Here is a 13745-nt window from a genome sequence, read left to right on the forward strand (position 1 = left end):
CCGGCTGCCCACGGCCCTGTCAGGGCCGACTCCGCCCCCGTCCTGAAGTCCGGGGAGCGGCCGGACTGAGGAGGGGGCGTCCGGGGAGGGGCGCGGTAGGGGCATCACGGGGGGGACGCAGGGGGCGTCCCCGAGAGAGGGCTCGCCCTCCGGCCCCCCGCCCCCGCCCCGTCGCCCCTGCCCGGCGGCACAGGACCGCGATACCTACCGCGCGACCCGGCCGCTCGCCTCACCTCACCCTTCCGGCGAAGGGCCCGCCCCCTGTCACATGCCCCAGATCGCAACAGTCATTGGCTCGCCCTGGCCCGGGCGGCGCGGGGGCGAAGGTCGGCCCGGCCACGATAGCGTCTACGCCGCGACGCGGCTGCTCTCAAGTTAGCCCGCCCCTTCCGGATGAGGCCCCGCCCACCTCCTGTCACGCGCCGCCGAGCTCGGCGAGCAATGGCTCGCCCTGACCTCCGAGGCGCGGACGTGGGGTCAGGGCCGAGGTCTGCGCGGTGACGCAGGCGCGCTCCCGGCAGGGGCGGGGCGGCCTGGGAGGGCGACGCGCGAGAAAAAGGAGGCGGGCGGGCGCAGCAAGTTCTTAAAGGAGCCGCGTGCGCGGGCGACGGGGCGGGGCCGGGCTGAGGGGTGCGAGCTTGGCGTTCACGGCGTCGCCGCCGGGAGGACTGCTGTCCCCCGGCCCGGCCCCGCCCCGCCCCTGCGACGGGACGCCCGGGTGGGCGCCGCTGCGCGTTTCTCCGGGAGCGCCGGAGACCCTTCCCCAGACGCCACTCGGAGGACCCGGGAGGGGGCGCGGGCTCCCCGGGGCTGGGGGCCTCGGCAGATGACCCCCAACCCTCCCCGAGGAGTGGCGCCCCCGCTGTCGGCACTAGCCTCGCCTGGGCGGCTACACTTCCCGGGTCCGATGGCAGCGCTGGGAGCCGTGTCCGGGGTACCCTCCCCGGGAGACCCTCCCTGGTTCGTCTCCCGCCCTCTCGGTTGCCGAACGTCCCGGTGGCGGGGACACCCCGGGCTGGGCGTTGGGTCCTCACGCGGCCGGGGACCCCAGGTGCCAGGTGACACCCCCAGCCAGGTGGCCCCGCACCCCAGCCGCCCTACCCGGCGGCCCCTGCGTTCTCGGAGCCCCGCCGCATCCAGGCCCTCGGGAGGCGCTCGCCCGCTTATCGGCCCCGGGCGCCCGGCCCTCCCTCCGCAGCGCCGCCGCCTCCCCAGCTCTTGGCCGCCTCACTCGGGCTCTGGGTGCCGCGGCGCCGGCACAGAGAGGCGTCAGGGGGCAGCTGGGATGTGCCGCGACCCGGGGTGGGGGCCGAAGGGGGTGACGGCGCTAGAGGCCGCCCTCCCCTGAGCGCGGGCGCCGCGGCCTTAGCGCACAGCCCAGGCAGGGCCCCTCCCTGGCCGACGGTGTCCAGACGCCTGTCTCCAGCCTCAAAAGGGCTTGAAGCGCTGAAACGCCACAACACGAGGGACCTTAAACACAGGACACTGAGTGAAAGGAGGCCGTCAAAAAGAGCAAATGTGTGATGCCACTTGGACGAAATGCCCAGAAGAGGCAAACCCACAGCAGAGGGAAGGGAAGGGAAGCGCCTGCAGATGGGCACAGGGGTTCTTTCTTGGGGTGACAGACGTGACCTAGAATTAGAGGTGGTGCTTGCCCAACCTCCTTACTGTATTAAAACGTTGAGTTGTACATTTTGAAAGGGTGGTTCTTGTGGTATGTGAATTACATCTCAATAAGTAGCTATTGAGAGAAAGGAAAAGAAAGAAGGAAAAAGACAAAGATGAATTTAAAAAACGACACAAAAAAGAGAGAGGAAGTGGCCACCCGCCCTCTCTGTGCCCAGACCTCAGGCCTCTGGTTTGCTCCAAGCAACCAAGAGCTGTTTCCCTTCTGCGGCTACAGGGTAACTGTTTCCTGACAAAACGAGGCCCGACTCTTTCCCCTCCTCCCCAGCCCTGTGCGGCCCAACTCCTAAGAGCTGTCCCTGCCCCGACCCAGGTTGCCCAAGATGCTTGTGTGGCCCAGTCCAGCCTTGTGCCCGCACCACCTGAGCCACCTGCCCACCGCCCTCTGGTGTCAGCTGATGGATGGTGGTCTGTCCTTCCACTCGCTCGGGCCAATGACCTTGGAGTCCCCCTGGACCCCTCTTCCTCTCACCCGACTTGGAAGTCCAGACAGGCCCACTTTCAGAACGTATTCAGAATCCGAGCACTTTCCGTCACCCACAGCCACCAGCAGGTCCCTGCCACCATCCCCCTCAGTGGGTCGCTGCAGTCACCTCTGCCCACCCCGCCCTCAGACCCCTAGGGTCCATTCACCTTGCAGCAGCCAGAGGGATCCTCTAGAGGCTAAGGTCAGATCATGTCACCCCTTCGCCCCTGCAGTGGTTCCCATCCCAGAGCAAAGCAAAAGCCTTTATCAGCCCACGGGGCCTTCCTGGTCTGTGCCGGCCGCCCCACCTCCTCCCTCCTGCTCTCCCCTCATCCCTGCAGCCACGTCAGGCTTCCTGGAGCCACCCCGTGCCTGGAAGTCCCCAGCACTTTGTCCTGCAGCCTGTCGCCTCCCTTGCTGTGACAAGCCTCCCCTTACCCCGCACCCCGCCCAGCCTGCCTGCCCTTTAACCTCCTGTACTTTGTCTCACAGCGCTTACAGCTCTATCTCACACTCACAAGATTACAGGCTTGTAATCTTATTACTAGGTTATTGGGTTTTTTCCTCTTCTGCTCTCAGGACATATGCTCTGTGAAAACAGGGATCTTTGTCTTGTATCACGATGCCAGGCACACAGTAGGTGTTCCATACTTGTTGAATGTCGAATCAATAAATAAAATTAGCCAAGCTGAATTGTGATGAGAACTAAAAAGATATTGTAAAACAACCAAAGGGGATTTTTCAGGATGCTAAAGCCCCAGCAGCGTGAACGCGAAGAAAACCACTCAAGGCACATCGTAATCAAATAGTGGAAAACCAGTGACAAAGAAGCACCTTAAAAGCAGTCTGAGAGAAAAGGCGCGTTGCAAAGATAAGAGAGCCGCGGATTTCTCGCCTGAAACAACACAAGCTCCAAGACAATGGAACAGAACTCTTGCAGCAGTAAAAAAAAAAAAAGACACTGTTAACCTCGAATTGTATGTACAGTGAAATGGCCCCCCAAAACTAAACTAAGGTGAAATAAAATCATTTTCAGACAAATAAAAGCGGAGGGAATTCATCACCAGCAGATCTGTGGTGGAAGAAATGTTACAGGAAGGTCTTCAGAATTAAATCAGAATTTAATGACAAAAATATCTGGAAAATCTCCATGTATTTGGAAATTAGCCAACAGACACCGAAATAGTCCGTGGGTCATAGAAAAAATCACAAGGGAAACTAAAATGTTTTGAACTGCATGAAAATGAAAACAACATTAAAATGTATGGGATGTTTATGTTAGAAACGGAAGGCCCCAAATCAGTCATCTAATCTTCCCCTCAGGAAGCTGGAAAAAGAAATCTTAAACCCAGAATCAGTGGAAGGAAGCAAACGATAAAGAGCCGAAATCAGTTACACAGAAAACAGTCAAGCAACAGGGGAAAATAATCCAAAAGGTGCTTCTTTGTAATAATCTATAAAATTGATAGAAATTCGGATTGATAGAAAACTGACTCTAGCGAGACTGATCAAGGAAAAAATAAGGAGAAACCAATGACCAACAACGGGCATGAGAGGGTACATCACTGCATGTCCTACAGACGTTACAAAATAATAGAGTACGTTATAGATCATGTGCTTAGCAAAGGCCTAGCAGAACAGATCCAGGATACATTAAGAATATAACATACCAAGTGGGATTTATCTCAGGAATGCAAGGTCTGTTTAACCACTCAAAATCGAAAAATGTAATTCTCCATGACAACAGAATAAAGAAGAAATATCGTATGGTAATTTCCTTAGACAAACTAAAGAACATTTGACAAAATTCAACATCAGTTCATGGTAATAATTTTCAGGAGACCTCCTCAACCTGATAAAGAACACCCAGGAAAACCTACAGCAAGCATCACCCTTAACAGTGAAAGAGAATGCTTTCCACCCAAGATTGGAAACAAGGCAACGATGTCCACCCTCCTGTTGAGCCCTGAGCTGGCGGCTCTGGCTGGCACAAGAAGGGAAGAAAAAGAGAAGCAAGGCATGCGATTAGGAAGAAAGAAGTAAACTGTCTTTATTTACATATGATACAGTTGTGTACATAGAACATTCTTTAAAATTTACCAAAAAGCTACTAAGATTAATGAGGGAGTTTAGCAAGGTCACAGGATACAAGGTCAATATACAAAATTACTCTATGTCTGTCTGTTACCATATTGGAAATGTTGGAAAGGTAAATTTAAAGATTAAGTTTACAATAGCGTTAAAGATCATGAGATAGGGCTTCCCTGGTGGCGCAGTGGTTGAGAGTCCACCTGCCGATGCAGGGGACACGGGTTCGTGCCCCGGTCCGGGAAGATCCCACATGCCGCGGAGCGGCTGCGCCTGTGAGCCATGGCTGCTGAGCCTGCGCATCCGGAGCCTCTGCTCCGCAACGGGAGAGTCCACAACAGTGAGAGGCCCGCGTACCGCAAAAAAAAAAAATAAAATAAAAAGATCATGAGATAATTAGGGTTAAATTAACAAAATATGTGCAAGGTATGTACACTGAAAACTATAAAATGTAAATGAGAGAAATGAAGGTAGATCTGAATAAACATGTGGAGAGACAGCCTGTGTTCACGGGTTAGAAGACTCAGGACTGCCGATTTTCAAGTCCCTGTTACAGACTGAATCGGCCTCCCCCTCCCCCAAAGCCATATCTCCGTGTGACTGTTTGGAGGCAATTAAGGTTAAATGAGGTCACAAGGGCGGGGCCCCGATGCAGCAGGACTGGTGCCCTCCTGGGAGGACACAGGGAGAAGGCGCCGGATGGGGTCTCGCTAGGACCCAACTACCAGCACCGTAGTCCTGGACCTCTGGCCTCCAGGACCGTGAGGAAATATCCTCCTGTCTCAGCCGCCCAGCTTGAGCAGACTAAGACTGTCCTCAAATTGATCTTGAGATTCTACGCAATTCCAGTTTAAATCCCAGCGGACTGGTTTTTTTCCCCCAGTAGAATTTTAAGAGCTGATTTTAAAATTTACATGTGGGTGCAAGGGAGGTAGAGCAGCTGACACAATCTTGAAAACCTAGAAAATAAGTAGAACAAAAGGGACTCGCACTCCCTGGTTTCAAGAATTCCATTAAAGTTCCGGTGACTGAGATGGAGTGTGGTGTGAGGACGTCCAGAAGTGGACCCAGACAGCGAGTCAGGGGATGGTTTTCCCAACAAAGGAGCCACCATCATTCAATGGGGAGAAAGTCTTCTGATGTTGGAACAACAGGATAAACACACTGGGGAGAAATGATCCTCAACCTCTCCCTCAGACCACACACACAGGTTAATTTGTGATGTGTCACAGACCTAAACATAAAAGCTAACACTAAATCTTCTAGAAGATATAAGAGAATATCATTCTGATGTTGAGATAGGCAAAGATTTCGCAGAATACAAAAAGGCATTCACCATAAAAGAAGAAATTGATAAATTGAACTTCACTAAAATTAAAACCTCGGCTGATCAAATGACGGTGTCAATAAAGTGTATATACATATTTCTGACAAAGGGTCGGTAGCCAGACTGTGTAATGAATCCCTACTAATTAAGATAACCGGTAATCCAACGATGAAGGGGCAGAAGGCTTGACAGAGTTATGACTAACCTATCAGCGGGTAGTGAGGCAGGTCCAGCCCAGGAAACGCAGAGCACAAACACACGTAGAAAAGAATGAGGTGGGGCGAGCGGAGGGGTGTGGACCGTGTGGCCACTCCAGGAAGCCCTTGGTGGCTGCGACGATAAACCCGTGACGACACCAGGACACAGGGACTCTACTTCCAGGTTTTTACCCAGGAGAGAAGAAGGAATGTCCAGAGACGGGGGTGCCAACGTCCCGGGAAACGCCCGCGCGTCCATGGCCGGGTGGACAACCAGGCCGGGTGCGCATAGAGAAGCAGCGGCCCACAGAGACCACGGGAGTTTCTGGGTGAGACAAGTCAGGGACCAAGAGCTCAGTCCGTGATTTGATTTTAGTGAAGGCGAAACTCACCTGAGTTAAGAAAACTGGAGTGATGGCTGTGTGCAGGGCAAGCAGACAGTCTGGAGGGGCCGGGAGCGCTGGCTAATGTGTGTGAACATTTATTTAGCAGAACTCATCCAGCTGTTGACTTAAGATCTGTGTTTCCACACATGCCATTTTCACAACTAAACAAGCCCACAGGGAGCGGGTGCTCACAGCCGACAGCACGTGCGGTCCACGTGGAACGCCGGGCACCGGCGGCAGTGTGAGCGGCGGGGGGGGGGGGGGGGGGGGCCACGCTGGCCAACCGTCTATCTAGCAAAGGTAACACAAGACCGGCACTCCTCCCACAAAACACGTGTGTGTGTTCAGCAACAGCCACGTACAAGAGTGCTCCGGGCAGGTTTATCTGGAAACAACCAAGTGTCCACCAGCGTGTGGAGGGGCAGTCACCCTCCACACGTCCAGTGGGACGCTGCACACAGTGGAAAGGATGAGCTGCCCCTGCCCGTGGGCGAGCCACCCAGGGAGCCGACAGTAGGGTTCTGTTTTCACCAAGTCTGAGAACCGCTGAGCCACTCTCACCAAGAACCACCGCTGCTGGAACACTGGCCTGGGAAGGACCCGGGGGCAGCCCTGAGGGCCCGCATGCGTGCAGAAATTCATCCTCGTGCGTGTGCTAAGACCTACTTCTACAGAAAAGAAAGAGCAGGAAGGCAGGCAGAGAGGACGGGGATGGGGCCAGCAGAGACCCCGCTGCTCCCTCCCTCGGTGCAGGTGGCGGCGAGGGGCCCATCGGCCGCGGACAGCTCTGCCCCGCACCCCTGCGGAGCCGGGAGCCCACGTGTGCGCTGGGCCTGACTGGTGGCACATGGGCACGGGGAGACCCACTCAGACGGCGCTGCCATCCTCGGCCCCCACTAAGCAGAGCACACAGCGGCGACCTGGAGACCGTGGTCTCAGGGATGTGGACCCCGGGCATAGGGGTTGGCGTGGGCGCCTGGCAGAGGAGCAGAGGGCTGGGACCAAGGCCGGGAGCCACAGCGGCCAGCACCCAGCAAGCAGCCCGGGCGGGTCAAGGGTCGGGGAAGCACAGCAGTGAGGTCAGGAAGGAGGCCAAGGAACCCAGAAGGCTCGGCCGACATGGCAGAGAACGGGCGTGAGGGAGTGGTTAGCAGGGGCCACAGAACCCAGCGCCGGTCCTAGCAGGAAATGTCTGCAGGAACGACGGGGACAGAGATTCGCAGCACAGAGCACGCCTGGGGCCAGGTGCTGGGGACCTGGTGGAGCTGGTGGCCCTGCCCCGACCAAGCCGGAGTGGCCTCCAGCTGCTTCTGAGCCCCATTTGGCCACAGTGACAGAAGCTGTGTGAATTAAGAAGAGAAATTTGCCAAAGGGAACTGGGCAGCTTCTGGACTGCAGGGGGCCGAAGCAGCGGGCAGGGGGAGGCCCCTCCACCGAGGCACGACCTGCTAGGCAGAGGGGCTCACGTGGTCGCCCGCATCCTAACCGAGGCCCCTTGCCGCGCCATCCCTGCCCAAGTTCAGCGGGGAGACCTGAGCAGCGGCCCCTCCTCCCAGCCTGGCACCTTCTCAGCAGGAGACACACTCTGCTTCAGGGGCCTCAAACGACCCCAGAGGGACCCCCAGTTACCAGGTGTTCCTCGGGGGGCAGCGGTGAGGCTGAAGGGGCCCTGGGGCAGGACTCTGGGACGGAGCTCACGTGGGAGCAGCTCTCCGCCAACCCAGGCCCCACCCCGGACCAGCGGCCAGGTGGCAGACACCACCGGCGGGGTGGGATGTGCACGCGGAACAAGAAGTAGAAACCCTTTTGTTCCCATGTCTTACATTTACATTTTATTAGCTAATCAACATCAACATGCAAAAATAAGCGCTGAATACAAACCTCTACAATATGGTTTCGTGTAAACTACAATGGTTCATTTGATTTGAAGTCATCGGTGCTTACTTCAACTGAACTATTGGCTTCTGTAATGAATAGTGTTTAGAGCTAAAGTTACGGAGCCATCGGCAAGGCCTCTGCAGACTCCGGTCCAGTGGATTTCCACGGATACATTCTCAGGCGGGAGATAAGGCGGCACGAGGGACATGACACTGAGCCTACACACATCCTAACACAGCCCCGTGGGCGCGGCTGCAGGCAGGCGGCGGTCCTGGAGGCCGGCCCCTCCCGCGGTGCTGGCGTTTTGGCATTAGCTCTACAGAGAAGTGACAGGGTTCCTCGTGGCACCGAGTGGCCGCAGGGCAGTCTGGCATGGCCACCAACGCTCCCGGGCCACGGCCGAGGACTAGCCTGTCCCCCGGGGTTCCTCGTTAGCAAAAGGGAGGGAACTGTGAGAACACGGGGAAGGGATCAGTTCCTATGGTGAAAGGTTCTAGCCTCCCTCCGCGTGGTCAGTCTTTAAAGAAGTTTCTCTGAAAGGTGAAAGCGCTTCAGAAGCGTCGAAGAGCTGACTTGTTACAAAATCAAGTACGAGCTTGTTAAATCTTACTTCTTCTCTTCCCAAGAGTGTTTGTCGTTGCTCACTGATCTTTGGTCGCAAGAAACAGAAAGGCAGGCAGGCAGGGGCCCGCAGCCGCCCGGGTGCGGCGACCCGCCTACATGATGTACACCTTCTCGGCCTGGGAGAAGTGGAAGACCTCTTTGGTTCTCGGGCAGACGACTTTATCATCCTGCCGGATAGACAGCAGGGACTGAAAAGAAAGACCAAGCGCATTAAGACGGGCCAATATGGTTTAAATCAACGTTTCTATGAGAAACCCACAGAACCAAGGCTTGGGAAATAAGTCACTGCATTTCGGAAAAGTTACTTCCGGCTGGTACCCCTGCCCTAAGCCTTCAGGGCCCAGCCCTGCTAGCCCCGCCCTACCCCCTGACCCCGCCCGCTCTCCCTGCAGGCCCCGCCCTCACGTTGTAGCCGTAGACGTAGCCGTTGGGCAGCATCATGGGCGGGTTGTTCTCGTTCATGACGTCCCCCGAGATCTTGCAGACCAGACGCGAGTTGGCGCAGTGCGCCATGGGCAGGGGCTGCGCCAGCTTGTTCAGGGAGCGGCTGCACACTGGGCAGTCGGGGCTCCGCGAGCTGCCGTCCTCCTTGTAGCACTGCCTGCGCGCGGGTTAAGGAGGGCGGGGGCCGGCCGAGGTTCTAGGGGGTCCCCCGGGGAACCACGGGGGAGGCTGTTCCGAATGGCTCGATCCGTGGAGTTTGGGCAGGTTTCCACTGGGCACCCCCTCCCCCAGTCTCAACACCGTGGGGCTGCAGCCCAGTTAAGGCACGGGCCTGAAGCCGGGGGGCGCAGCGCCCGTTTCAAGGTGGAGAACGAGGGCGCTAAGGAGCGGGGTCTTGGACCCCAGCCCCACACTAAGAGGGGCACACGGGGAGCCACTCCCAGCGTGAAGGATACGGTGTCTTTATGGCCGAGAGGCCGGCCTGCAGGGTGAGGGTGAACACGGAGTTGTTCCCCAGCTGGTGCAGCCGGTAGTTGTCGTACCGGAACTGCTGGATCAGCATCCGCCACCGGGCCGGGTCCAGCAGGTCCTGGAAGAAGCGGGGCAGAGTTGGGGTGACAACAGCAAACAAACGCGACTCTTCGTCCCTGCAGATGAAAGGTGACGGGAGGAAGGGTCACCCCACTAGGACGCAGGCGGCTGCGGCGAGCCCGCTGCTGACGCGCTTTCTGGGACACCGACTTGCTGGGCGGGGACCCGGCGGCTCTGGAGCACGTGTCCTGCGGCCTCGAGGCAAGTCAAGGACTTGGGGCTGCAAGGACAGCTCAGCACGGAACGAGCAAGAGCCTCTTGCTAAGAGCATTACGGTCTGAAAGGAGAAGCCTTATTCCAGGAAACCACTTACTAGAAGAGAAGATTAAATCATGTCCATGCCTAAAACCACCCAGGTTTAGACTCAAGAAGAGAGTGCAGGGAGGGAGGGGGAGACACACACACACAAAAGCACAGCCAGAGGTTCTGTGTGAGCTCCTCAAGAGTCCTGGCATACGGTACACATCACATTCCAACGTTTAAGAAATGCTTTTAATATTTCTTCTATCCAAGTCCACGGAGAATGAGATCCACACCCGGGGCTGGCACTGCCCAGTGCCGACTCCGAGGCCCTGCGCAGCCTCTGCTACAGCCGCCTCTCAAAACAAAGCACTTCGGCCCGTTCCCGCCGTGAGCTGTCGGGACACGCCTGTGACTTCCCACCACGAGGGATGAGGGTTTCGCTCCCTTAACCAGGCTGCTCCAGCACGTTTCAGGAGTACCTGCACCCCTGCTCCCGCTTCCAGGACACTCCACTGTCCCAGCTCTGTTTCTGCGTTTCCCGCACTCTAGATCCCCCGCTCGCTCTGGGCCGAGGATCTCCTGTGTCATCTTGATCGTCTCTTTTGTGCTGCTCAATCTGTCTGACCAACCTTCATAGGTGGGAGGCTGTGTGGAGAGCTCTGCCCCGGGGAGGGGTGGCCTGCCCTGGTGGCTGTGGCTTCTGCCCTGGCCCGGAGCCCATTCTGAGGCTCGGCCTCTCCTGTCCACAAAGCCATGGTGGCAGCACTCGCCTGGCTCTTCACAGCCCCTGCAAGGCCACATCGGGGAGGGAAGGGACACGCTCCGTGTCCTCCTGAGCTGGACATCTCGCCCCCAAGAGCAGGCCGGCCTTTCTTGCACTTCTCACAAATCTCCAGAGCAGGAAGACCAAACGCTGTGAGTTAAAACCTGAGTTTAGACCTGAAGATCTCTGTGACCTGCTGACTTTTATTCCCAAACGCTGCAGAAGGCGTGAGTTCAGTCCGGGTGACAAGCTTCCAGCCACCTCCCGAAGGCCTGCACCACACGCTCTGGGCGGCAGGGGCCGGGTCTGCCTGGGGCCCCACAGAACTCTGCGGGGCAGGCGGGGCTGCAGGGCAAACACTCAGGGCCTTGGACAGAGACCAGCTTCAAGGCCTGGAGCACAGGGCTGGTTCACCACACAAAGAAGGGGTTTTACCCTCTCCCTGCACATGCTGAAATGTTGAGGCCCAAGGCGATGGTCAGGGAGGCCCTCTGGGAGGGAATGGGGTCACGAGGGTGGAGCCCCATGAAAGGGATTAGTGCTCCTCTAAGAGCTTCTAGAGCACTCCCGACCCTTCCGCCACGGGAGGACATAGCAGAAGTCTGCGACTCGGATGAGAGCCTCACCAGACCGCACTGGCACCTGATCTTGGACTTCTAGCCTCCAGAACCAACAGCAATACATTCTGCTGTTCACAAGCCCCCATCTGTGGTGTGTTGTTGCAGACGCCAGAAGGGACTAAGACAGAAACCCGCTACCGGAAGTGGATGCTTTAGGAAACAAATACCTAAACACGCGGGTGTGGCTTTGGAACTGGGCAATGAGCAGCAGCTAGAAGCTTGGAGGTGATGCCACACAAAATGGACCATTAAAAGGTGGGCCCAGGAGGAGGAGGGGAGAGCGGCAGGGAGCAACCCCAGGCTCCGCAGAGAAACCTAGGAGCTGTGGACTGTCAAGGCCACTGTGACGAGGCCTCAGATGGAACGAGGATCATGTTACTGGGAACTGGAGGGAGGGCTCCTTGTTATGAGGTGTGCCGAGCCTGGCCGAACTGTGTTCATGGACGGGGGAGCTGTGGGTGACGAGTTGTCTCTGAGCAAAGTAATGAAGGTGTAGCCTGGCTTCTCTTGAGTGTTTATAACAAAAACCAAGAAGAGAGGAATGACTTAAAGATAGAATCGTTCATCAAAAGGAAGCACAACTTCCGGATTTGGGAAACCCTGTTCACATTGTAAACACTGAGAAAGGCTGTTGAGGAGAGGAGACCAGTGGTGGGTGGCACCCAGGACTCAGTGGCCCACCCCAGAGAAAACAGCCAGTTTGAACCTCAGGGGAAGGAGAAGGGAAGGAATGAAGGGGGGCTGTCAAACTTCTTAGGTTTTACAGGACGGGACTTGCGGGGTTTTTCCAAGAGAAGGTTCAAAGGTCATCAGGGCGGGCCCCAGGTTTCAAAAGGACCACAGCTGTGGGGGGTATGCCCCTGCCCAGACCCACATGGAACCTCAAGGTCAAGGAGAGCCACCCAAGGGGGAGGGACCGAGGACAGACGTGCCCAGTGATCCTGGCGCAGGGAAGAGAAAGCAGATCAGGAGCAAGCACGGTCGGGAAAGACACTGGCAGAGCCGTGCAGAGGCCCCGGCCTGTCCAGCCCCGACCAGGCACTCCAGTGAGAGAGGCGCCCCCGGGGAGGGAAAGGGAGCGGTCAGGCACTTGGAGCTGTGCTTTGCAGCTGATGTGCTTCGGGAGGTTTTCTGATATAAGTTATTTTTTTTGTGGTATGCGGGCCTCTCACTGTTGCGGCCTCTCCCGTTGCGGAGCACAGTCTCCAGACGCGCAGGCTCAGCGGCCATGGCTCACGGGCCCAGCGGCTCCACGGCATGTAGGATCCTCCCGGACCGGGGCATGAACCCGTGTCCCCTGCATAGGCAGGCGGACTCTCAGCCACTGCGCCACCAGGGAAGCCCTGATATGTTTCTTTTACCAGCACAATGGGAACAAGACGGGAAATGTGACCCTGGGTCCCACGAACCAGGCCCAAGTCGGGAAACGAACAAGTCGTGCGTGGGCCACGCTCAACTGTGGCAGTGACTACAGACCAGACCTTACGAGCTCCCGGGGCCCCCAGGCGCACCCTACCTTGTAGGGGGAGATGTGCGTGTCCGGCGGGAATGCCAGCATGCCCATGACCTGGCGGACCTCGTCCAGCTGGCTCCCTTCGGCCTGACTGAAGTGCTTTCTCGCGTGTCTGGAAAAGGACAGTGCGGCCTGTTGAAGTCTGCGCTCCCAGCGCCGGGAAGCTGAGCTCGGCTCCACGGTAGCTGCGGGATCCTGGGCCCCGCCCCCACCCAGACACGCGGAAAGCCTCGGTACTCAGGCACCCCCTCCTCTAGGGGACGGGGACGGGCTGCGAGGCACCAAGTACAGAATCCCACCTAGAGAACACCCAGAGGCAGTGCCTGAACGCAAACGGTACCTGCCCGAGCCCTTCCAGGTGACCATGGGTGCCACGAACCGGGCCCAACGACATCCATGGCACCCGGATCCGACCCGCCCCGCCCCTCCTCCTGCACAGCCCCTGGGGCCCCAGAGAGGGTCCAGCCTCCCGCCTCTGCAGTGACCCCCAGAACAGCCTCACTCGCGTCCACCGATCAGACCCCGGGCGCTGAGCCCTGTCTGTGCAGGTGGAAACAGCAGGAGGGGGCGGGGACCCTTGCCGCCACGCCTGCACTCCAGCCTCCTTCCCTGAGGCTCCCCGTGGAGAGCAAAACCGGCCCCGCCCACCCTCTAACCACCACACCCTGGGCTGGGAGCCCCCCAGCCCGGCGCCCCATGCCTCCAGGAGACAGAGCTCAGGGCGCGAGGCTGAAGCTGCGGCAGCGGGAGGACCGACACAGCTGCCCAGGGCTCTCTTGCCCTGGGGACACTGTGCTCCCCGCTGCCCACAGCCTGACCTGGGACGGCCATTTGCTCCAGGGACCACGACGGGAAGAGTGCGGTGGAGGCCTGGCCCTGTCGGGGGCGCCTGTGGCCTCACCCCCGCTCAGCAATGGGA

General features: G+C 57.9%; 1 protein-coding gene across 5 annotated transcripts in view; it reads right to left on the bottom strand.

Moving 5' to 3' along the window:
* Positions 1–7963: 7963 nt before the first annotated feature.
* Positions 7964–13745, bottom strand: part of MAEA (macrophage erythroblast attacher, E3 ubiquitin ligase) — a 30615-nt gene continuing 24833 nt past the window's right edge. For 2 of the 5 annotated variants that reach the window (XM_065877647.1, XM_065877648.1), the window contains 4 exons: positions 12830–12938; positions 9552–9685; positions 9058–9253; positions 7964–8840 (listed from right to left, as the gene is read on the bottom strand). In XM_065877647.1, coding sequence (XP_065733719.1) covers positions 8745–8840; positions 9058–9253; positions 9552–9685; positions 12830–12938 — 535 coding nt within the window. In that variant the 3' untranslated portion in view covers positions 7964–8744. The remainder of the gene's footprint in view (positions 8841–9057; positions 9254–9551; positions 9686–12829; positions 12939–13745) is intronic. The other 3 variants (XM_065877650.1, XM_065877649.1, XM_065877651.1) reach the window with 2 other exon arrangements.

The sequence above is a fragment of the Phocoena phocoena genome, chromosome 5 (assembly GCF_963924675.1).
Source record: "Phocoena phocoena chromosome 5, mPhoPho1.1, whole genome shotgun sequence".
In the NCBI taxonomy this organism is placed as follows: domain Eukaryota; kingdom Metazoa; phylum Chordata; class Mammalia; order Artiodactyla; family Phocoenidae; genus Phocoena; species Phocoena phocoena.